The following is a 24,901-nucleotide window of genomic DNA, read 5'->3' on the forward strand; positions in this document are numbered from 1 at the left end:
CCCTCTACCTCTCTCTCCCCCTTTACACAACAATATTTGCAGAACGATGACTTGAATAAGAAGTGAGAGTCGTTTCCATGGCAACACTGCGTTTTACCTCCAACAGGCATTGCATAGCAGAATACAAAAAGGGCAGCGCTGATTGTAGTTGAAGAGACTTCAATAAAGAGTTTTTGCAAGTTCTTACCCTGACATTGGATTTCTTCATAGTCACTATTTTGGTGGATCACATTGCATTTTGTCTAACTGTGTATGCAACCATACATGAGAGTCAGTATCTGCTCTCTCTCTCTCAATATCTCTAAGCAGTAAATGCTGAAAGGTGGGTTTATATTTATAGAGGAGATAGCATTGAGTCACAATTTTAATTACCATAAAAAGAACCATGGCATTCAAATCACCATTATCACCGTGAATGACCCTAACATGGAACGTTAATGGCTCTTATATTCTCTTCCTCCTACCTGCAACGTGGGCAATCATCAAAACGAGCCGATCTATAGCTAAAGGACTCCTGACATCTCCAGGTGTGATAAGTAAATTCTTTGTCTTGGTCTGTTATCTAGTACTGTATTTTTGCTAGCGAGGGCCATCTACTTTAAGTGTGATTCTGATTCCCAGAAGCCTACTTGATATGTGAACTGCTGACTGCTCATAACTTGCAGCTGATTGTTGACACATCAACCAGGATTAAGGGGCAATTTGTGACTGTTTTGTTAATCTGTGCCTGTATTGGAGGGGGAGTAGTTTCTCCTTTTTACGTAGTTATTCTCAGATATAATTTTACTATTTTGTAGCTTTGTCAACTATGTGTGTTTTCTTTTCCTGTTCGCTCCTCTCCCTGTAGCCTTTACAGATGCCCTTGGCCTAATCTTAACTAGAGGCTGTTCGTCTACTCACTGCAACCTTTGAAAAGAAGGTTGACAACATCCGTTCCTCATTCACTCAGCCTATTGAGTCCACTGGTCCCACTCACACAGAACTACCCTACACCTTGACTTCTTTCTCCCCTCTGCTGACATATCTGCCAGGCACGCAGAGATGCAATCCTGTGATGAGTGGCCGCTCGTCAACCTGCCAATTAGACCCCATCCCCTCCTCCCTACTCCAGACCATCTCTGAAGATCTCCCCTCATCAATCAATCCCTGACCACTGGCTGCGTTAAACTTCTGACTTCAAAATGGCCAGCCTCGCTCCCCTCTGACGTCAAAAACTACGGACCCTTCTTTATTTTCTTTCCAAAACACTCAAAGATCATCTCTGTGTGCCTGGCAGATATCTCAGCCAAACACATCAAGCTCAACCTCGACAAGACAGAGCTGCTTTTCATCCCAGGAAAGGCCTGCCTGCTCTCCATCACAGTTGACAATTCCACGGTGTCCCCCTCTGAGTGCAAAGAACCTTGGCATGACCCTCGACAACACCTTGTCGGTCTCCGCAAGCATCAAAGCAGTGACTCGCTATGCTCAAACCCTACACCCCAACCCGAGTCCTCAGTTCTGCCACATCTGGTCTCTTGGTGTTTCTACACCTACGGGAGGGCAGCTCCTGCTCAGCACAGTCAAAGCTCTTCTCTGTCCTGACACCCCAATGGTGGAACCAGCTTTCCCCTGAAGCTAGGACAGCGTAGTCTCCCTGCCCATCTTCTGAAAACATCGGAAACCGTACCTCTTCAAAGAGTTTCTTAAATTATCCCACGGCACCCTTCCTCATCCCCCCCCACCCCCCGCACAAAAAGATACTTGCCTTTCATGAACTGACACTCACACTTGACTTTTCCCCTCCTACTAGCACTGACTTTGCTAATAGCTACTTTATTGAGAAAGAATGTACTTACCATGATTGAGATATCCTGGCTCCCGAGTGGCACAGTGGTCTAAGGCACTACATCTCAGTGCTAGAGGTGTCATCCAGGCTGTATGACAACCGGCCGTGATTGGGAGTCCCATAGGGTGGCAGACAATTGGCCCTACATCGTCCGGGTTTGGCGTGGTGTAGGCCGTCATTGTAAATAAGAATTTGTTCTTAACTGACTTGCCTAGTTAAATAAAGGTTAAATAAATAAATACATGTTTTGAATATGTGGGAGTCCCACCAAGCTATCTTAAGATGAATGCACTAGCTGTAAGTTGCTCTGGATAAGAGCGTCTGCTAAATTATTAATATATAAATAACACATCACTGGAGTTGATGAACCAACCTGCATATGTATTCCCCAGAAAGCCATGCTAATGACGCCAAGGTCAGCATTCTAGGAAATTAAATATCAGGCTGGTGGGCCAGTATGATTTGGTTTGAGGCAGGAGGGGGCAAGAGGAGACAGGAGTAATCAGGAGGAGGCTGTTGGGGCTGGAGGAGACCGGTAGAGACTGGAGGAGGCTGGTGGGGCAGGAAGAGGCAGGAGGAGACAGGTAGAGAGACACCATGAAGTTTGGATATCTTTCTCTGTCCTCAAGAATAGACAGTCATTTCAGCTTTATACAACCGATTTCTATTTGCAACATTCGGAACGTTCAGATACTTTATAAATATATTGTATAGAACAGATATGAGTCCCGTCCTCAAGCATAGGGAGTCATATACGTTACATTTCTAACTGCAACGTTAGGCACATTTTCGCCCTACCTTGTGTAACACCATCTTCTTTTTGAGTGGATATGTCTGCGGTCCCAGCCCCCTCAGCCCAGGGGCGAGGGCAGTGCTCATACTCAAGGATGTGTTAAAAGTCAAGTGCCGTCTCAGACGAGGCTGATAGTCCCTTGTGCTTCTCGGGGTGAAGTGCTTGAATGGCAGACTGAGCTGATAACTTGCGAACATCTCGACGACATGGGACCTAAACTGGGGCGGAAGAGCAGTGTAGTGTATTTTGGAATATTCCAAAGTGCCATTTGTAAAGTGCATGCAATGCCATTTTAACAGCACATAGTTTCTTTAGTTGTATGGATGCCCATGGTCAAACGAAATGCTTACTTGCAGGTTCCTTCTCGACAATGCAACAACTATAAAGAAACAATAAAAGATAAGAATACGAACATAAAGTAAATGGCTCAGTAGAATGGAATACATTTTTTAGCCTAAGTATATTACTGGAAGGCATCATTTATAGTCCAATATTTACATGTGTTATGGGGGATTGGGAAGGCAGTATTTTGCAATCAAGTCTAATATCAGCAGTTGTGATATGTGTGTCTGTGTGCGTGAGTGAGTGCATGTGTGCTAAGGTGTGGAGAATCACAGCAGGTGGTCAGTCCAGTTCAAGTGTTCAGCGGTCTGATGGCTTGTTGCCGACTTTGAGGGAGAGGTTGTCCTGGCACTACAATGCCAGTGCACTTATCTCCTCCCTATAGGCTGACTCGTCATTGGTTATCAGGACTACAGCACTGGTGTTGTCAGCAAACTTGATGATGGAGTTGGTGTCGTGCAAAGCCACGCAGTCCTGGGTGAACAGGGAGTACAGCAGAGGACTGAGGACACACCCTTGGGGTTCGCCTGTGTTAAGAGTCAGTGTGGAGGAGATGTTGTTGCCAATCCTCACAGCCTGTGGTCTGCCTGTCAGGATCCAGTTGCAGAGGGTGGTATCCAGACCCAGGGCTCTGAGCTTGGTCTCGAGCTTGTAGGGATCAATAGTGTTGAAAACTGAACTTTAGTGAATGAACAGCATTCTCACATAGGTGTTACTCTTATCCAGATGTGTTAAGGACATGTGAAAAGCAAAGGAAATAGTATCTTCTGTGTATCTGTTGGAGCGGTAGGCAAATTGGAATGGGTCCAGTGTGCCAGGCATGCTGGCGTTGTTGGGCTATGACAGCCTCTCAAAGTACTTCATGATGACCGGGGTTATAGTAATTTGGGCATGTTACCTTTTTTTCTTGAGCACTGGGACTATGTTGGTCTCCTTAAAGCAGGTGGGGACTACAGGCGCAGGTGGAAGATGTCAGAATACGCCCACCGCCTGGTCAACACACACTCTGAGGACATGGCCAGGGATGCCATCTGAGCCGGTGCTTTGTGAGTATTCACTATTTTGAGGGTTTTCCTCACATCAGCCACAGAGTGCGAAAGTACCAGGTCGTACGGAGGAGCCATCCAGCATCTTCCTGGATGGCTCAGTATTGTCTGCCTTGATGTGAGCATAGAATGTGTCAAGCTTGTCTGCAAGGAAGGCTTCAGTGGGTCTTACTTGCAGGCCCACTGAAGTCCGTGATAGTCTGTAGTTCTTGCAACGTGTTTCGAGTATGATATGTCAAATATCAGTTCGAGTTTGAATCTCTATTGTCTTTTTGCGTCCCTAATGGACACATGCATTGTCTCTCAGTACACATAGCCCTATAGGTAGAATTGGCAACCCGTTGCTTAATAACCTCTTGAAGTTAGTGGGCACTATTTTTATGTTTGGAAAATAACGTTCCCAAAATAAATGGCCTATTTCTCAGGACCAGATGCTTGAATATGCATATAATGGACAGCTTAGGATAGAAAACACTCTAAAGTTTCCAAAACTGGAAAAAATATTGTCTGTGTATAACAAAACTGATTGCAGGCGAAAGCCTGAGAAAAATCCAATCAGGAAGTGACTGTTATTTTGAAACTCCTGTGTTCCTATGCATCCCTATTGCTCATTGAAAGGGATATCAACCAGATTCCTTTTTCTATGGCTTCCCTAAGGTGTCAACAGCCTTTAGACATAGTTTCAGGCTTTTATTTTGAAGAATGATCGTGAACGACCACATTGCGTAAGTGGACAGGTGGGGGCACTCAGAGTGATTTGTGTGCAAAAGAGAGACGCGGCCATTGTTACTCCCGGTCTTAGTGAAAAGCCAACTGTCCCGGTTGATATATTATCGAATAGATATTTGAAAAACACCTTGAAGATTGATTATAAAAAACGTTTGACATGTTTCTGTGTACATTATGGATATAATTTGGAATTTTTGTCTGCGTTGTCCTGGGCATAACGCACCAAACTAACGGAGGTATTTGGATATAAAAAATATCTTTATGGAACAAAAGGAACATTTGTTGTCTAACTGGGAGTCTCGTGAGTGAAAACATCCAAAGATCATCAAAGGTAAACGATTCATTTGATTGCTTTTCTAATTTTCATGACCAAGTTACCTGATGCTAGGTGTACTTATTGTTTTGTTATGCTATTGATAAACTTACACAAACGCTTGTATTGCTTTTGCTGTAAAGGACCATTTAAAAATCTGAGACGACAGGGTGATCAACAAAAGGCTAAGCTGTGTTTTGCTATATTTCACTTGTGATTTCATGAATATGAATATTTTCTAGTAATATTATTTGACTGTTGTGCAATGCTATTCAGCGTTGCTGATGACAAATATACCGGATGGGTGGTTCAAAGCCAGCAGACATAGAGAGATCATATTAATTTAGGATTCTAATTCCTAATTATTACACATTATAGAGGCTTTTACATGCTAATAACACTTTTTTAAGTATTAGACCTGCAGGTTTTAAGTAAAGTGTTACTTTACCCAGTAGTCCATTTGGGCTGTTTGCTTGTCACCTGGAAATCGTGAGTAATTACAAGGTAAATTTGGAACATCTGTAAGGGGTTTAGGATCAGTAACGTTTCATGGTTTGCGAGGACATACTATCACTCAATGTCTAGCTAGTCATCAACAGATACAGTACACTTTATCTGAAAAATCTATTTTCTCTAACATTTCGATCTAGGGTCCATGCGGTAACCCATACAAATAGTATTAGAACACATACTATAGTATTATACTGTAAATCTCTACGGCTCAAGTGGACAAAAGAACAGGCAAGATGCAAGTTTCCTGGTATGACCTGTAGACGTGGAACTAAGAAGCTAGCTGAGGCCATAGCCATGTAATTGGATGTGTGGAAGATGGAAATGTGCTTAGCGGGGTAACAGGAGCTGTAGGAGGAAAAAAGTCCTGATGAGAACACTGTGGGCCTCACAGGTCACCCGCTCACTTCCTACCAGCGGCACTCTCCATTGGTCGAATTCTGGATTCGACCAATCATCTTCTATTTGTCGGCTGCTATTTGTCGACAGCGCCGGACTTGGCACCATGACGAAACGGCACTCTAGGAAAATGGCCAGCATGCTAATTGTTGTAGCCAAGATCAACAGCCATTAGCTGCAAACCATGGCTCAGGGGTTGGCCACGTAAACAAGTGTTGTTGTGCCTCTGGCATGGAAAGAGAATGAGTTGAGATGGTGTAAGTTGTTACTGGTGTTGAATGCATAAAAACAATCGTCACTCTGTCATTTTGAGTGACATGAATACAATGTTTAAAGATGTTCAGTAAAGAACGAAAACTGAATTTATTATTTTGGCCTAACCCTGATGTAAAGTTCATAGATATCAGATGCACAAACGAGGATGTGAACAGCAGTACAGTAAATAGTTTTTTTTTGCATCAGTGAGATACAATATACATGTAGTTGTGTTTGGTGTACAGTTACATGCTGACTACACCGGGCACGCGTGTGTGCCATGCCATCGCGCACATAATGATATATTTTTGATTTAGCGTCCCAGATAAAGCAAAAATATTTTTTTGCTCATATGATTTGAAAACAAATCATCAGGAGTCTGTCTACTACCTATTGAAATTCATTGTGGAGAGCTTATTTATATCAGAATGTGATCGGATCATTATCTAATTGGCATTCACATAACTCTTAAATATTTTCCACGTGGATGGGGATATTGCAAATTTAATCGAAGTTTAAAGGGGGAGGACAACTTATTTTTAACTAAGACAAAATAATTTATAACTGAATTTTTTCATAATAATATGGGTTCAGCAAATACCCTTATTGTTTGGGATACTTAAAAAAAGAATATATATATATATATTTATTTATTTATTTATTTATTATTATTATTTTTTTACCCTTATTTAACCAGGTAGGCCAGTTGAGAACAAGTTCTCAATTACATCTGCGACCTGGCCAAGAAAAAGCAAAGCAGTTCAACACATAAAACAACACAAAGTTACACATGGAATAAACAAACATACAATCATACAATCAATAATAATATAATAGAAAAGTCATCACACCAGTGTGTGCAAATGAGGTAAGATTAGGGAGGTAAGGCAATAAATAGGCCGTAGTGGTGAAGTAATTACAATTAAGCAATTAAACACTGGAATGGTAGAATGTGCAGAAGATGAATGTGCAAGTAGAGATACTGGGGTGCAAAGGAGCAAAATAAATAAATAAATACAGTATGGGGATGAGGTAGATTTAATGGGCTATTTACAGATGAGCTATGTACAGGAGCAGTGATCTGTGAGCTGCTCTGACAGCTGTTGTTTAAAGCTGGTGAGGTAAGAGTCTCCAGCTTTAGTGATTTTTGCAATTTGTTCCAGTCATTGGCAGCAGAGAACTGGAAGGAGAGGCGGCCAAAGAAAGAATTGGCTTTGGGGGTGACCAGTGAGATATACCTGCTGGAGCGCGTGCTATGGTTGGGTGCTGCTATGGTGACCAGTGAGCTGAGATAAGGCGGGGCTTTACCTAGCAGAGACTTGTAGATGACCTGGAGCCAGTGGGTTTGGCGACAAATATGAAGCGAGGGCCAGCCAAGGAGAGCATACAGGTCAATTTGCTGTTGGAGGCTATGACAACAGGCCCTCCGATTTGACACACTGAACTCTATCAGAGAAGTAGTTGGTGAATCAGGCGAGGCAATCATTTGAGAAAACAAATCATCCTGATTTGGACCATATAGATTAATGAGCCAAAAAGCTTTTTCGTCCACTTTCATATTCAAAAAGATCCACCTTCGTTGCGAATCATTCCTGACTATTTGCACATTCAGATCAACATTTTTGTTAATTAATATCATCACTCCTTTTGAGTTCCTTTGCCCATGACAGCAAATTATTTCACCACCCTATTCCTTTTTCCATGCAACTTCATCTAAGGATGTAGAGTGAGTTTCCTGCAAACAGTATATGTTATATTCCTTTTCTTTTAGCCACGTAAAGATTGAATGTCTTTTTTTAATAATCTGCTAAACCATTACAATTATAACTGGATATACTTATTTCACCGCTTACCATAACAAGATCCTATTCTCAGTCTAAATTCACCATAATTAGTGCTTGGAAAGTTACTGCCATCAGAGGTATTATGACGGTCAAAATTAGAGCTTTCAAATGTCAGATATTTAGAATACAAGAAATAGGTTCTAGCAATATTTGTTTTATAACCTTTTTTTATTTTATTTATTTCACCTTTATTTAACCAGGTAGGCTAGTTTAGAACAAGTTCTCATTTGCAACTGCGACCTGGCCAAGATAAAGTACAGCAATTCGACACATACAACAACACAGAGTTACACATAAACAAAACATACAGTCAATAATACAGTAGAACAAAAGAAAACAAAAGGTCCAGATACAGTGACTGCAAATGATGTAAGTTAAGGAAATAAATAGGCCATGTTGGCGAAGTAATTACAATATAGCAATTGAACACTGGAATGGTAGATTGGAAGAAGATGAATGTGCAGGTAGAGATACTGGGGTGCAAAGTAGCAAATAAGTAAATAAATACCAATATGGGGATGAGGTAGGTAGATAGATGGGCTGTTTACAGATAGGCTAAGTACAAGTGCAGTGATCTGTAAAATGCTCTGACAGCTGGTGCTTAAAGCGAGTGAGGGAGATGTGAGTTTCCAGCTTCAGAGATTTTTGCAATTCGTTCCAGTCATGGGCAGCAGAGAACTGGAAGGAAAGATGACCAAAGGAGGAATTGGCTTTGGAGTTGACCAGTGAGATATACCTGCTGGAGAGTGTACTACGAGTGGGTGCTGCTATGGTGACCAGTGAGCTGAGATAAGGCGGGGCTTTACCTAGCAGAGACTTGTAGATAACCTGTAGCCAGTGGGTTTGGCGACGAGTATGAAGCAAGGGCCAACCAACGAGAGCATACAGGTCGCAAAGGTGGGTAGTGTATGGGGCTTTGGTGACAAAACGGATGACACTGTGATAGACTGCATCCAGTTTGTTGAGTAGAGTGTTGGAGGCTATTTTATAGATGACATCACCAAAGTCAGTTTTACGAGGGCATGAGTGAAGGATGCTTTGTTACGATATAGGAAGCCGATTCTAGATTTAATTTTGGATTGGAGATGCTTAATGTGAGTCTGGAAGGAGAGTTTACAGTCTAACCAGACACCCAGGTATTTGTAGTTGTCCACGTATTCTAAGTCAGAGCCATCCAGAGTAGTAATGCTGGATGGGTGAGCAGGTGAGGACAGCGATCGATTGAAAAGCATGCACTTAGTTTTACTTGCGTTTAAGAGCAGTTGGAGGCCACGGAAGGAGAGTTGTATGGCATTGAAGCTCGTCTGGAGGTTAGTTAACACAGTGTCCAAGGAGGGGCCAGAAGTATACAGAATGGTGTCTTCTGCGTAGAGGTGGATCAGAGAATCACCAGCAGCAAGAGCAACATCATTGATATATACAGAGAAAAGAGTCGGCCCAAGAACTGAACCCTGTGGCACCCCCATAGAGACTGCCAGAGGACCGGACAGCATGCCCTCCGATTTGACACACTGAACTCTGTCTGCAAAGTAGTTGGTGAACCAGGCACGGCAGTCATCAGAAAAACCGAGGCTACTGAGTCTGAATATGGTGATTGACAGAGTTGAAAGCCTTGGCAAGGTCGATGAAGACGGCTGCACAGTACTGTCTTTTATCGATGGCGGTTATGATATCGTTTAGTACCTTGAGCGTGGCTGAGGTGCACCCGTGACCGGCTCGGAAACCAGATTGCACAGCAGAGAAGGTACGGTGGGATTCGAGATGTTTGTTGACTTGGCTTTCGAAGACCTGAGATAGGCAGGGCAGGATGGATATAGGTCTGTAACAGTTTGGGTCCAGGGTGTCTCCCTCTTTGAAGAGGGTGATGACTGCGGCAGCTTTCCAATCCTTGGGGATCTCAGACGATATGAAAGAGAGGTTGAACAGGCTGGTAATAGGGGTTGCGACAATGGCAGCGGATAGTTTCAGAAATAGAGGGTCCAGATTGTGAAGCCCAGCTGATTTGTACGGGTCCAGGTTTTTCAGCTCTTTCAGAACATCTGCTATCTGGATTTGTGTAAAGGAGAACCTGGAGAGGCTTGGGCGAGTAGCTGCGGGGGGGGGGGGGGGGGCAGAAGTGTTTTAGGGAGCGTTTGACAGTGATGAGGGGTGGTCGTTTGACTGCGGCTCCGTAGCGGATACAGACAATGAGGCAGTGATCGCTGAGATCCTGGTGATGATAATTATAATCCATATCATATCACTGTCACAGTTGCATCATGATCATTGAAAAACACATCCCAGCATTTCCATAGCAATTGACGTTTCACATGATCATGAAAGAGACCTTGCATTACTCTAGAGACCGTTTCACTACAGTACAAATGTATTTTGTACAATATGTTATTATTCCCCAATGCCCCTATTTTGATATCTTCCCCTTGCTTGTTGTAAATATATATACACTTGTAGACAAATACATAAAAAAGATAGAGAAACATATACTCAATTATAAAACATTTCTCGACAATAGAGAGAGCGGGAGAGAAGAGAAAAGAGCGTGAAAGAAGAGAGTGAAATCAGGTGTGTTTGTGTGTATGTATAAGTCCATATGTGTAAGCGAGCATGTAATTGAGTATGTGTGTGTTCTTATCCACTTCATAGTGTTTAGATATTTTTATATCTGAACCTGCAGAATTTAGTACAGCCATGGTGTTATGGAGCTGTCTCTGGAATAGCTGTCAAATCAAATCAAATGTATTTATATAGCCCTTCCTACATCAGCTGATATCTCAAAGTGCTGTACAGAAACCCAGCCTCAAACCCCAAACAGCAAGCAATGCAGGTGTAGAAGCACGGTGGCTAGGAAAAACTCCATAGAAAGGCCAAAACCTAGGAAGAAACCTAGAGAGGAACCAGGCTATGTGGGGTGGCCAGTCCTCTTCTGGCTGTGCCGGGTGGAGATTATAACAGAACATGGCCAAGATGTTCAAATGTTCATAAATGACCAGCATGGTCAAATAATAATAATCAGAACAGTTGAAACTGCAGCAGCAGCACGGCCAGGTGGACTGGGGACAGCAAGGAGTCATCATGTCAGGTAGTCCTGAGGCATGGTCCTAGGGCTCAGGTCCTCAGAGAGAGAGAAAGAAAGAGAGAAAGAGAGAATTAGAGAGAGCACACTTAAATTCAGACAGGACACCGAATAGGACAGGAGAGGTACTGACCCTAGCCTCCCGGCACATAAACTACTGCAGCATAAATACTGGAGGCTGAGACAGGAGGGGTCAGGAGACACTGTGGCCCCATCCGAGGACACCCCCGGACAGGGCCAAACAGGAAGGATATAACCCCACCCACTTTGCCAAAGCATAGCCCCCACACCACTAGAGGGATATCTTCAACCACCAACTTAACATCCTGAGACGAGGCCGAGTATAGCCCACAAAGATCTCCGCCACGGCACAACCCAGGGGGAGGGGGTGCCAACCCAGACAGGAAGATCACATCAGTGACTCAAACCACTCAAGTGATGCACACCTCCCAGGGACGGTATGAAAGAGCCCCAGTAAGCCAGTGACTCAGCCCCTGTAATAGGTTTAGAGGCAGAGAATCCCAGTGGAAAGAGGGGAACCGGCCAGACAGAGACAGCAAGGGCGGTTCGTTGCTCCAGAGCCTTTCCGTTCACCTTCCCACTCCTGGGCCAGACTACACTCAATCATATGACCCACTGAAGACAAGAGTCTTCAGTAAAGACTTAAAGTTTGAGACTGAGTTTGCGTCTCTTACATGGGTAGGCAGACCATTCCATAAAAATGGAGCTCTATAGGAGAAAGCCCTGCCTCCAGCTGTTTGCTTAGAAATTTTAGGGACAATTAGGAGGCCTGCGTCTTGTGACCGTAGCGTACGTGTAGGTATGTACGGCAGGACCAAGTCAGAGAGATAGGTAGTAGCAAGCCCATGTAATGCTTTGTAGGTTAGCAGTAACCTACTGCTGTAAAGAGTTTGTCCACAATGAGAAAGGCACCCTTCTCTCTCTGTTGCCTTTTTGCCGGATACAGTTTCTTATAATGTTCGTTTATCTCCCTTGGAAATTGGTCATTGAGACAGAATTTGGTCCCTTTTAAGCTCCCTTCCTCTGCTCTTGATCAGCTCCTTTTGTTGGTAGTGCTCAAATTTGACGATGATCGGTCGGGGACCCTTGGTCTTGTCGCTCCGAGCTCCAAGTCTGTGTACTCGCTGGAAAGCCACCTTGTTTACAGTCTCTATAGGAAGTTTCAAGGCGGATTGCATGAATTCTCTGATCGTGCCCTCTGGATTATTGGATGCATCCTCAGGAATCCCAGAAAAAAATATATTTTCACTCATGCTACGACTAGTAGAGACTCCTTCATCACCCTGTTTTCCCTGAGTAGACAATCCATGTTGGAATCGTGGATTTTTACCTTGGCTACATGTTGATTTTTGTCTATCCACACCAGACGGAATCAGGACGTTCAGAAATGAACTCTGAACTAACTGTATTCATTTGGGGACAGGTCGAATCACATGAAACATTCATGGACATTTTGCTAGCTAGCTTGATGTTGCTTACTAATTTGTCCTGGGATATAAACATTGGTTGTTATTTTACCTGAAATGCACAAGGTCCTTTTTTTCCTGGATCTTTGTACAATTTTGAGTCACACAAAATCGTGTGTTCTCTACTCTGACAAATAATCCACAGATCAAAGGGCTATTTCGTTTCTAGTAATCTCTCCTCCTTCAGTCCTTTTCTGTACACTTTATTTGGCAGTTGGCAACCAACTTTTAGGTGCATTACCCCCACCAACTGGACTGGAATGGTGGCTTTCAATCACCCAGGTGGGTATATGCTCCTAAAAACTAATGAGGAGATGGGAGAGGCGGGACTTACAGCACGTCAACCGTCAAAAATAGAACCAAGTTCTATCTTAGCGCCTGGCCACACAGACGCTCGCGAGCAGTTTGGATAAAATGATTGATTAACATGTAAACTCAGCAAAAAAAGAAACATCCTCTCACTGTCAACTGTGTTTATTTTCAGCAAACTTAACATGTGTAAATATTTGTATGAACATAACAAGATTCAACAACTGAGACATAAACTGAACAAGTTCCACAGACATGTGACTAACATAAATGGAATAATGTGTCCCTGAACATAGGGGGGTCAAAATCAAAAGTAACAGTGTGGCCACCAGCTGCATTAAGTACTGCAGTGCATCTCCTCCTCATGGACAGCACCGGATTTGCCAGTTTTTGCTGTGAGATGTTACCCCACACTTCCACCAAGGCACCTGCAAGTTCCCGGACATTTCTGGGGGGAATGGCCCTCGACCTCACCCGCAGATCCAACAGGTCCCAGACGTGCTCAATGGGATTGAGATCCGGGCTCTTTGCTGGCCATGGCAGAACACTGACATTCCTGTCTTGCAGGAAATCACGCACAGAACGATAAGTATGGCTGGTGGCATTGTCATGCTTGAGGGTAATGTCATGATGAGCCTGCAGGAAGGGTACCACATGAGGGAGGAGGATGTCTTCCCTGTAACGCACAGCGTTGAGATTGCCTGCAATGACAACAAGCTCAGTCCGATGATGCTGTGACACACAGCCCCAGACAATGACGGACCCTCCACCTCCAAATTGATCCCGCTCCAGATTACAGGCCTCGGTGTAACGCTCATTCCTTCGACGATAAACGCAAATCCGACCATCACCCCTGGTGAGACAAAACCGAGAGCACTTTTTGCCAGTCCTGTCTGGTCCAGCGACTGTCTGGTCGGTGTGCCCATAGGCGACGTTGTTGCTGGTGATGTCTGGTGAGAACTTGCCATACAGTCCTACAAGCCCTCAGTCCAGCGTCTCTCAGCCTATTACGGACAGTCTGAGCACTGATGGAGGGATTGTGCGTTCCTGGTGTAACTCGGGCAGTTGTTGTCATCCTGTACCTGTCCCACAGGTGTGATGTTCAGATGTACCGATCCTGTGCAGATGTTGTTACACGTGGTCTGCCACTGTGAGGACGATCAGCTACCCATCCTGTCTCCCTGTAGCGCTGTCTTAGTCATCTCACAGTACGGACATTGCAATTTATTGCCCTGGCCTCATCTGCAGTCCTCATGCCTCCTTGCAGCATGCCTAAAGCACTTTCACACAGATGAGTAGGGACCCTGGGCGTCTTTCTTTGGGTGTTTTTCACAGTCTGTAGAAAGGCCTCTCTTGTCCTGAGTTTTTATAACTGTGACCTTAATTGCCTACCGTCTGTAAGCTGTTAGTGTCTTAACGACCGTTACACAGGTGCATGTTCATTCATTTTTTATGGTTCATTGAACAAGCATGGGAAACAGAGTTTAAACCCTTTACATTGAAGATCTGTGAAGTTATTTGGATTTTTACTAATTATCTTTGAAAGACAGGGTCCTGAAAAAGTTACTTTCTTTTTTTTATTTTGCAACACTTGCTCGTGCATCTTGGTCGGTGTGGTCAGCATGTTAGTGTTGTCCTCAAATGTTTACAATACAGTAAACCTGGCAAGGCAACTGTATAATGAATTGCTTAATACTTCCAAACATTGGGCCTCACTAAAGGCTGCAGTGCATTCAGAGAGTATTCACTCACACCCCTTGACTTTGTCCACATTTTGTTGTTGTATCCTAAATTTAAAATTGATACCATTTAGATTTTTTTGACACTGGCCTACACACGCACTACCCCGTAATGTCAAAGTGGAATAATGTTGTTTTTTCTCCATTTTTACAAGTTAATACAAAATGAAAAGCTGAAATGTCTTGAGTCAATAAGTATACAAGCCATGTGTTATGGCAAGCCTAAATAAGTTCAGCAGTACCCCACATATACAATTATTTTTAAGGTCCCTCGGTCGAGCAGTGAATTTCAAACATAGATTCAACCAAAAAGACCAGCGAGGTTTTGCAATGCCTCGCAAAGAAGGGCACCTATTGGTAGATGGGTAAAACAAAATCTGACATTGAATATCCCCTTAAGCATGGTGAAGATATTAATTACACTTTGGATGGTGTACAAAGATACAAGTGTCCTTCCTAACCTTCCTTCCTTGCCAGAGAGGAAGATAACCCCTCAGTAAAAAAGGGGTGTAAAAATTAGTGTTGACTTATTTTAACCCAGGATGAGTATTTTCAACATTATGAGGAGTCAATGAGCTCTAGTGTCAGAATTAAAATGGTGTGTAAAATGATGCAGTCATTGCTGTGTAAATTAAACTCAATTCAGTGGAATGAAAAAATGTTTGTGTGAATTTTAACACCATTTTGAGTCAAATGTACTCTGAAAATGTGACACTACCTGTAGAGTAACTTCAACACTATGTAGACTGGGACCAAATGTTATCTGAAACAGTGTTGAATTCAACTCTATAGGAGTTAAATTAACACTTTTATTTTTACTGTGTACAAATAATCCAAAACATGCATCCTGTTTGTAACAAGGCACTAAAGTAGTATTGCGAAACATGTGGTAAACCGATTTAACTTTTTGTCCTGAATACCAAGTGTTATGTTTGGGGCAAATCCAATACAACACATTACTGAGTACCACTCTCCATATTTTGAAGCGTAGTGGTGGCTAGGGCTGTTGCGTGACTGTATTACCGCCACACCGGCGGTCACAAGTCATGAAGGCAGTCAAATTCCACATGTCCGTTTAGTCGCGGTAATTAGGGTTCTCCAAGCTCTGATGCTGCTTCTTGTCATTAGTAGCCTACAAAAACCTGCTAACTGTGTGGTACTCAGCACTCTATTGTCCTTGTAATCACTCTGACATCAATGCAAATGTCTTTGAAAATCTAATCAAACACTTCATGGGAGGCCATGAGCTCATGTCGCGCAACATTTCTATAGGCTATGAAATTGCGGGAGAAAACAGAGAGATGGCCGCTAATAAAAAGACAAGAATCCCATCAGCTTTCTATGGGCTAGGCCTACTATATTTATTTCTCAACTTCCCTAATATTAAGCACATTGCATACAGTGCATTCGGAATGTATTCAGACCCCTTGACTTTTTCCACATTTTGTTAAATTGTTCTAAAATGTATTCAATATTTTTTTCCCTCATCAATCTACACACAATACCCCATAATGACAAAGCGACAACCAGGTTTTTTTTTTTTGCAAGTGTATTAAAAAGAAGAAAAAAAACTTATTTACATACATTTTTAGACCCTTTGCTATGAGACTCAAAATTGAGCTCAGGTGCATTCTGTTTCCATTGATCATCCTTAAGATGTTCCTACAACTTGATTGTAGTCCACCTGGGGTGAATTAAATTGTTTGGACATGATTTGGAAAGCCTAGCACCTGTCTATATAAGGTCCCACAGTTGACAGTGCATGTCAGAGCAAAAACCAAACTATGAGATCGAAGGAAGTGTCCGTAGAGCGCTGAGGCAGGATTGTGTTGAGGAACAGATCTGGGGAAGGCTACCAAAAAATGTCTTAAATGGAAGAAGTTTGGAACCACCAAGACTCTTCCAAGAGCTGCCCCACCCGGCCAAACTGAGCAATCGGAGGAGAAGGGCCTCTGTCAGGGAGGTGACCACTCTGAACAAGCTCCAAAGTTCCTATGTGGAGATGGGAGAACATTCCAGAAGGACAACCATCTCTGCAGCATTCCAGCAATCAGGCCTTTATGGTAGAGTGGCCAGACGGAAGCCACTCCTCAGTAAAAGGCACATGACAGCCCGCTTGGAGTTTTCCGAAAGACACCAAAAGACTCTCAGACCATGAGAAACAAGATTTTCTGGTCTGATGAAACTAAACTTTTTGGCCTGAATGCTAAGCGTCACATCAGGAAAAAAACTGGCCCTATTTCTACGGTGAAGCATGGTGGTGGCAGCATCATGCTGTGGAGATATTTTTCAGCGGCAGGGACTGGGAGACTAGTCTGGATGGATGGAGCAAAGAAATCTGAATACTTTCCGAAGACACTGTATGGTGCACTATCCAGGTGTGGAAAGCTTTTAGAGACTTACCCAGAAATACTGTAATTGCTGCCAAAGGTGCTTCTACAAAGTATTGACTCAGGGGTGTGAATAATTATGTAAATTGGATATTTCTGTATTTAATTTTCAATATATTTGCAAACATTTCTCAAAACATGTTTTCCCTTTTTCATTATAGGGTATTGTGTGTAGATGGGTGAGAAAAAAATCTATTCAATCCATTTGTAACACAAGAAAATGTGGAATAAGTCAAGGGGTATGAATACTTTCTGAAGGCACTGTATATATTGTACTCATATTAAGCCTATGATTTTGAGACTCATCTCTTTTGACTAATGCACTGGCATACCTTTCTGAGCACCTGAGGACCGAGGGAGTGGTGGTGGTGAGTTTAATTTGACATGCTTAGCTGGTTCTAGAGGAATCGTTTGACAAAGAAATCAACAAGGGAACAAAGACAGCGAGAGTTTGAAGATTAAAACCTACATGCTTTAAATTATTCCTTTTAATATTTGATTTGAAGATATAGTTGAAGTTGACATACACTTAGGTTGGAATCATGAAAACTCATTTTTCAAACACTCCACAAATTTCTTGAGATGTGTTCTATCTAATATAGGTAAAATAAAAATCTCCTAGAAATGAACGTACTTTGGTGCGAAAAGTGCAAATCAATCCCAGAACAACAGCAAAAGACCTTGTGAAGATGCTGGAGGAAACAGGTACAAATGTATTTGTATCCACAGTAAAATTAGTCCTATATCGACATAACCTGAAGGCCGCTCAGAAAGGAAGAAGCCACTGCTCCAAAACCCCCATAAAAAAGCTAGACTACGGTTCGCAGCTGCACATGGGGACAAATATCGTACTTTTTGGAGAAATGTCCTCTTGTCTGATGAAACAAAAATAGAACTCTTTGGCCATAATGCTCATGGTTATGTTTTTTTTTGTGGGGGGGGGGCTTGCAAACCGTGAAGCACGGGGGTGGCAGCATCATGTTGTGGGGGTGCTTTGCTGCAGGAGTGACTGGTGCACCTCACAAAAGATGGCATCATGAGGAAGGAAAATGTTGTGGATATATTGAAGCAGCATCTCAAGACATCAGTCAGGAAGTTAAAGCTTGGTCGCAAATGGGTCTTCCAAATGGATAATGACCCCAAGCATACTTCCAAAGATGTGGCAAAATGGCTTAATTAAGGACAACCAAAGTCAAGGTATTGGAGTGGCCATCACAAAGCCCTGACCTCAATTCTATAGGAAATTTGTGGGCAGAACTTAAAAAGCGTGTGCGAGCAAAGAGTCCTACAAACCTGACTCAGTTACACCAGCTCTGTCAGGAGGAATGGGCCACAATTCACCCAACTTATTGTGGGAAGCTTGTGGAAGACTACCCGAAACGTTTGACTCAAGTTAAGCAATTTAAAGGCAATACTACCAAATACTAATTGAGTGCATGTGAACTTCTGACCCATTGGGAATGTGATGACAGAAATAAAAGCTGAAATAAATCATTCTCTCTACTATTATTCTGACATTTCACATTCTTAAAATAAAGTGGTGATCCTAACTGACCTAAGACAGGGAATTGTTAATAGGATTAAATGTCAGGAATTGTGAAAAACTTCAAATGTATTTGGCTAAGGTGTATGTAAACTTCCGACTTCAACTGTACATGTGTCACGCCCTGGTCGAAGTATTTTGTGTTTGTCTTCATTTATTTGGTCAGGCCAGGATGTGGCATGGGTTTTTGTATGTGGTGTGTTTGTATTGGGATTGTTGCTTAGTGGGGTGTTCTAGTTAAGTTTATGGCTGTCTGAAGTGGTTCTCAATCAGAGGCAGGTGTTTATCGTTGTCTCTGATTGGGAACCATATTTAGGCAGCCATATTCTTTGAGTGTGTCGTGGGTGATTGTCCTTAGTGTCCTTATGTTCCTGTCTTGTGTACTAGTTTGCACCAGTATTAGGCTGTTTCGGTTTTCGTTACGTTTATTGTTTTGTAGTGTTTGTATTTAGATTCGTGTTGCTTCAGTTTAATAAACATGGATCGCAATCTACACGCCACATTTTGGTCCGACTCTCCTTCACACCTAGAAAGCCGTAACACATTGAAAGTTAAGATATATAAAAATAATAATTCAAATTAACCTAACATTTCCATTGTCAAAATGTTAATAACATTTTCTCAGAACCTCCCTGCAACATAAAAATAAACGTTCCCAGAACAGGCAACACTTTCACTGCTGTTTTCAGAACGTTAAACAACTTTCAGATTTACGGTCAGGAAATGTATGGCTTCGTTCCCGCAACTTCCAAGGAACCAAATGTGCTAGCTGGGCATGTAGTGATTCACAGCTTTGAGACATTGAAAACCTGGGCTGGGTGGGGTGTTCTAAGGAGGGAAGCAAAGGCCATGTGAGGACTCCCAGGTTGCGTTCTGATTGTCCACCCCTGACAAGGTAAAAATCTGTCGTTCTGCCCCTGAACAAGGCAGTTTACCCACTGTTCCCCAGTAGGCCGTCATTGTAAATAAGAATTTGTTCTTAACTGACTTGCATAGTTAAATGAAGGTTAAAAAGAACATGTATTCTATTAGCAATGGTGTAAAGTACTTAAGTAAAAATACTTTAAAGAACTAGTTAAGTCATTTTTTTATGTACTTTAATTTACAATTAATATTTTTGCCAACTCCTTTTACTTCACTACAGTCAAGCATCAATAAATATGTCACCAGAATAATACCCTCTATTTATTGGAAAGGAGCATAAAGATCACATTGCACTTTCACAACCCTGTAAAGTTCATCATAACGTAACTCAACCTAATAGCCTAGTAGCCCAATAAACTGCATTGGGAGGACCACACACCATGTCATCGCGTGACTCCAAGTTTACTTTATTTTGATGGTTGTTATATCAATATTTCCACTGCCATTTCTCGCATAATTAATTTTACTGACACAAAAAGATCCCACCATGTTGAGCGAACAAATGATCTGTCAGCATTTTATAAAATTGTATCAAAACTACCTGTTTCCATCACAGCTGGCTTTAATCGCAAAACCATGCCTTCACCAATGTTGGTTACAAGGCGGTAGTTATTTAAATTAGGTGAGAGATTATCATGTTACCATTGGTGTATTAAAATGAGAGTTAAGGTGATGTCACCTTGTCCTAGATTTCTGCCTAAATAAACATACCCAAAAGTAACTGCTATTCATGTGTAATTACATGATTCTGACATGCAAAAACTTGGTATATTTGTAATGTACTTAAGTAAAAATACTTCAAAGTACTACTTAATTAAGTAGTTTTTGGGGTTATCTTTACTTTACGATTTATATTTTTGACAACTTTTATTTCACTACAGTCCTAAAGAAAATGTTGTACCTTTTACTCCATACATTTTCCCTGACACCCAACAGTACTCGTTACATCATGAATGCTTAGCAAGACAGAAAATGGTCCAATTCGCACACTTATCAAGAGATCATCCCTTCTGCCTCTAATCTGGCAGACTCACTCACTAGTGTGACCCTGTCTATCTGTAAATAAAATACAAATTGTGCCGTCTGGTTTGCTTAATATAAGGATTTTTTTTATTATTTGTACTTTTACTTTTGATACTTAAGTATATTTTAGCAACTACATTTACTTTTGATACTTAAGTATATTTAAAACCAAATACTTTAAAACTTTTACTCAAGTAGTATTTTACTGCGTGACTTACTTTTACTTGAGTCATTTTCTATTAAGGTATCTTTATTTCTACTCAAGTATGAGAATTGAGTACTTTTTCCACCACTGTCTATTAGTATGGATTTTAAGGATGTTTTCTTTGACCTTGAGTTCAGAAAGGGGATCAATGGGAATTGATTATAATGTGGGAGCATTACAAAAGGGGATTCTAATGATTTGAATGATTCCTATGTTTTATCTAGACGGGCCAGTCGAGGTGGTGGGAGCAGGAGATCCCCATGGAGGGAGCAATTGCCAAGGGCGAGCTGATCACCCACAACCTGACGGAACTCATAAAGCCAGAGGCCTACCTGGTCCGCCTTACCCCCATTACACGCTTCGGAGAGGGAGACTCCACAGACAGAATCATCAGATACAGTGGTGAGCAGAAATCATTCTGTCTAGTTGGACTGTACATAATAGATGCTGTGTATGCTCACAATGCTGTATTGTAGTATACTAATGTACTTGACCCTCAGCATTGTACAGACTATGTTCTTCAGTAGGGACTAGCATGGCCATGTATGCGCACAATTGAGTATTGTTGTATATTGTACACAATGTATGTGACCCTCAGCATTGTACTGTAAAGACAGAATGTTCTTCAGTAAGGACTAGCGCCATATGTAACATGGGCATAATGTTCTATGTAGACCAGGGGTGTCAAACATATGGCAGGCTGGTTTGCGTAAAACAAAACAAAAAAAATGGAGGGGGGGGGGACGACAAACTCAATATACTTTAAAATGACCAAAACCAAATCTGTGTCGAAATGATAATGGACCTACATTCATACAGTTTCTCGGCTGTGTCCAGCTCGCTAATAATCAACTAAAGGAAAGATGGAGAGTCAGTGAGTGTCAACAGTTACATTTTTTAAAATGGATTGAGGACTATGTTTTTTAACTTTTGATGGCGTGGAAATGTAACACATTTTTAGTGTGGCCCTCCGGACCTCATTGAAGACCATATGCGCACCCGGGAGAAAATGTATTTTGACACCCCTGATGTAGACTATTAGCATTGATTACTAGGTCCTATCCTAGCCCTGTATGGATGTTGTCATAATTACAGTCATGTAAACATGGCTTGAAGAAAATATCACAGTAAGAGCCACTCAGACGCTGTCATATTTTGTGAGTATTATATGATAATAGGGACCCCTACTGGTTGGGAAAATATAATTACATAGGTCACTGACTGAGTAAAAGTGTTCATATTTAAAATGAGGAAGTAAAGCATTAAAATGAAGTCGACGGGCAGACAAACTTAAAATTATCAGGAGTCATCCATGAAGGATTTCAGCTGAGGGTACAAACTTAAAGGAATGGTGAATGAAATGCAATTTTAATGTAGTTGGGGGGGCGGATTTTAATTACCCATCTGTTATTATTGGTCTTTATGTAGACACACCAGAGAAGAATCATTGTCTATATAACTAGTGTTTATCTATCTTTCACTCTCATTTCTGTTTTGTCTCAATCCATCCTCTTTTTGGTACATTCTTACAAAGGGAATGAAAAGAGTCACAGAAAATGTCTGCCCAATCCACCTGTTCAACAAATTAACTCCTTTCAAGACTGGACAAAGGGCTGCGGAATCAGAATTACAGCCTGAGCATTGCTTTAATGCTTCAACACCAACACAGATGGAAGCCCTTGTAGTGCAGCACAAGAAACAATTCTGTCCAGGTTTTGAGACCTCTTCCTCCCAGGCATGAATAGCCTGGGTCTATGCTAGTTCCACCCTTTGAAATCCACGCCCTTTGAAATCCACGCCTGGTGCAAACCTACAGCTGTCAGCCCTAGCATGTGAAGTATGCACGCACGCACACAGCCAGCTAGTTCCACCCCATAGAAGCACAAAATTACATTCTGGTGACGAGTTGCTCTGACTAGCAAGCAAACACAACAGTTCACTGACCTTCTGCACTAATTAGATGCTTCCAGCCTATTTAATCTAATTATGTGTTCTCTGCGCCCAGGTGAGGTGAGGTAATAGCAGCACATTGCTCTCCAGGAGTGCATTGCTCTCCATCCACCCACCTATCCTGTTCTTAGGGGGGAGTTTGCTATATGTTCCATTTCAGAGGTCTGAAACTCCCGGCCCTCGGCCCACATCAGTGCTTATTTGTGGCCTGCAGACCTGTAGTTTGAGACGATGCTATATGCTGTATCCATGCTATGGTTGTTGACCATACTGACAGGCACGCCTGACTTGACATTTTAACCTCTACTCTACGGTCGCCTCTTAACAGTGTTTAAGGTCCAGTGTGACCATAGGTTGTGGTGCAACTACGACATCAGGACTCAAACGGTTGCCATTGAAGCAGTCACACACTTAACCCATCAGTGTACAGTTTTAAGCCCATGGTAAAGCCCATTTTATTGTATACAGGAATGTCTATACTGTAATGACCAGTATGAGACCATTATACTCCTCATACAATTATTTAGGCTATATTAAACTCTCCAAATACAATTTATACAACCACTAAGGACATTGGTAAGGGAATGTTTTGTAAGTTAATGTAAGACTATTCCCTTACTCCCCTATTAAGACTGACTTGTGACTTATTGAGATTAATATTCATCTTTGAATATGCCTGTTGGTTCTCCTTTCAATGAGTTTGTCTCATAGAGATATTAAACTGGCAGTTACGACCTGTGGCAAAGGTTGAGTTGTGTTTGTTAAACAAGGTTTGCAATGGCTGCAGTTCAAATGCATGCTCGGATGGTGCCAAACAAATTGGCAAACCAATGGAGGAAAATATAATTGCTCAGTCATCTCATATTATACAATAAAATGCTCAAAACTCACACACACACTAAGGGCCTGTTGATAACATTTATTTGAATATGAGAGAAAACATTGTTCCACATGATTGTTCACATAAGATGATACCGTGACCTGAAATATTGAGATTTATTTTCGTGTTTTTCTCCAGTGATACAACATTGTACTTCAATGATTTGCGGATTATCTGACAATCAACAGATGATTCCTCCAAATGTATCTGACCTGAAACGTTTAATCTCCGTCTGCATGAGTTGCATCAAGATTACACAAAGCACACTAACATCAAATGACCTCTTTTTGCATATTTGTTAATTTTATAAACCAGAACCTGGATACTGTTTTAATCACTACAGTTTAAAATCTGAGGAGTGCCTTGAATTACTTTTGGTTACACCTGTGTAGCAAGACTTTACACTGTATTACCCTTCTAACAACATTGTATTAAGTTGTTATTATATTATACATTATACATTATTAACTGCATTTTAATTGCATGAGGAAATATCAATGAGCTCCTCCAAAGGGCACCTACAAACTTGTTCCCAAACTTGCCTGCCTTTGTTTATTCCTTGACACTGTACACAGGCTCTTAAACTAAGAAATTGCACTGAGCTTGATGACAAAACCATTAGTTGGTTTAGCATCAGATAGGCTACTGCTGTACATCATTAGAAAACGTTATATACCATTTTAGTTGTATATCACCGGGCAGAGCTTAAGTTGCTGTGATCATAGATCAGAAACATTGCTTGGTGAAGGAGGCCTTTGAAAGCAAGCTAGACAGGGAGATTATTGCAAGTAGCCTATATAGAGAATACAGCAATAAGTTATTGCACTGTTCAGATTCATTGTCTTATATCAGATTATTTAATTTTTTATTTAACCTTTATTTAAGTAGGCAAGTCAGTTAAGAACTGGGCCAATTTTGCGCCATCCTATGGGACTCCCAATCACAGCCGGTTGTGATACAGCCTGGAATATAAACCAGTGTGTCTGTAGTGACGCCTCAAGCACTGAGGTGGAGTGCCTTAGACCGCTGTGCCACTCTGTGCCACTCGGGTGCCAGATAGATCTTCTATTCTGCCAGTATTTCTGGAGGTTGACCATGTGCATGACAACTAGCTTAAATGTGTCCATTATCTTGCTAAAGTAATTCTAAGCTAGTCACTTCATATGAATAGGAAGCTAACCTGTACACATTCAATGTTGAACAGAAGCTAGAAAGCTTCTTTAGCAACATTATTTTATCACAATAAAGCCGCTAGCGCAGCCTGTTCTGCCACGAATCAGTAGTTTCCCGTCAGCTCATTTGCTGCTGCACTCAACTGA

The 24,901-nt window shown here is 41.9% G+C and overlaps 1 protein-coding gene across 1 annotated transcript in view; it reads left to right on the top strand.

Annotated features, from left to right (window-relative positions):
- Positions 1–24,901, top strand: part of LOC135526114 (MAM domain-containing glycosylphosphatidylinositol anchor protein 2-like) — a 233,339-nt gene that overhangs the window by 187,054 nt on the left and 21,384 nt on the right. Inside the window, exon 11 of the mRNA XM_064954226.1 lies at positions 20,977–21,154. Coding sequence (XP_064810298.1) covers positions 20,977–21,154 — 178 coding nt within the window. The remainder of the gene's footprint in view (positions 1–20,976; positions 21,155–24,901) is intronic.

Source organism: Oncorhynchus masou, chromosome 32 (assembly GCF_036934945.1).
Source record: "Oncorhynchus masou masou isolate Uvic2021 chromosome 32, UVic_Omas_1.1, whole genome shotgun sequence".
NCBI lineage: Eukaryota > Metazoa > Chordata > Actinopteri > Salmoniformes > Salmonidae > Oncorhynchus > Oncorhynchus masou.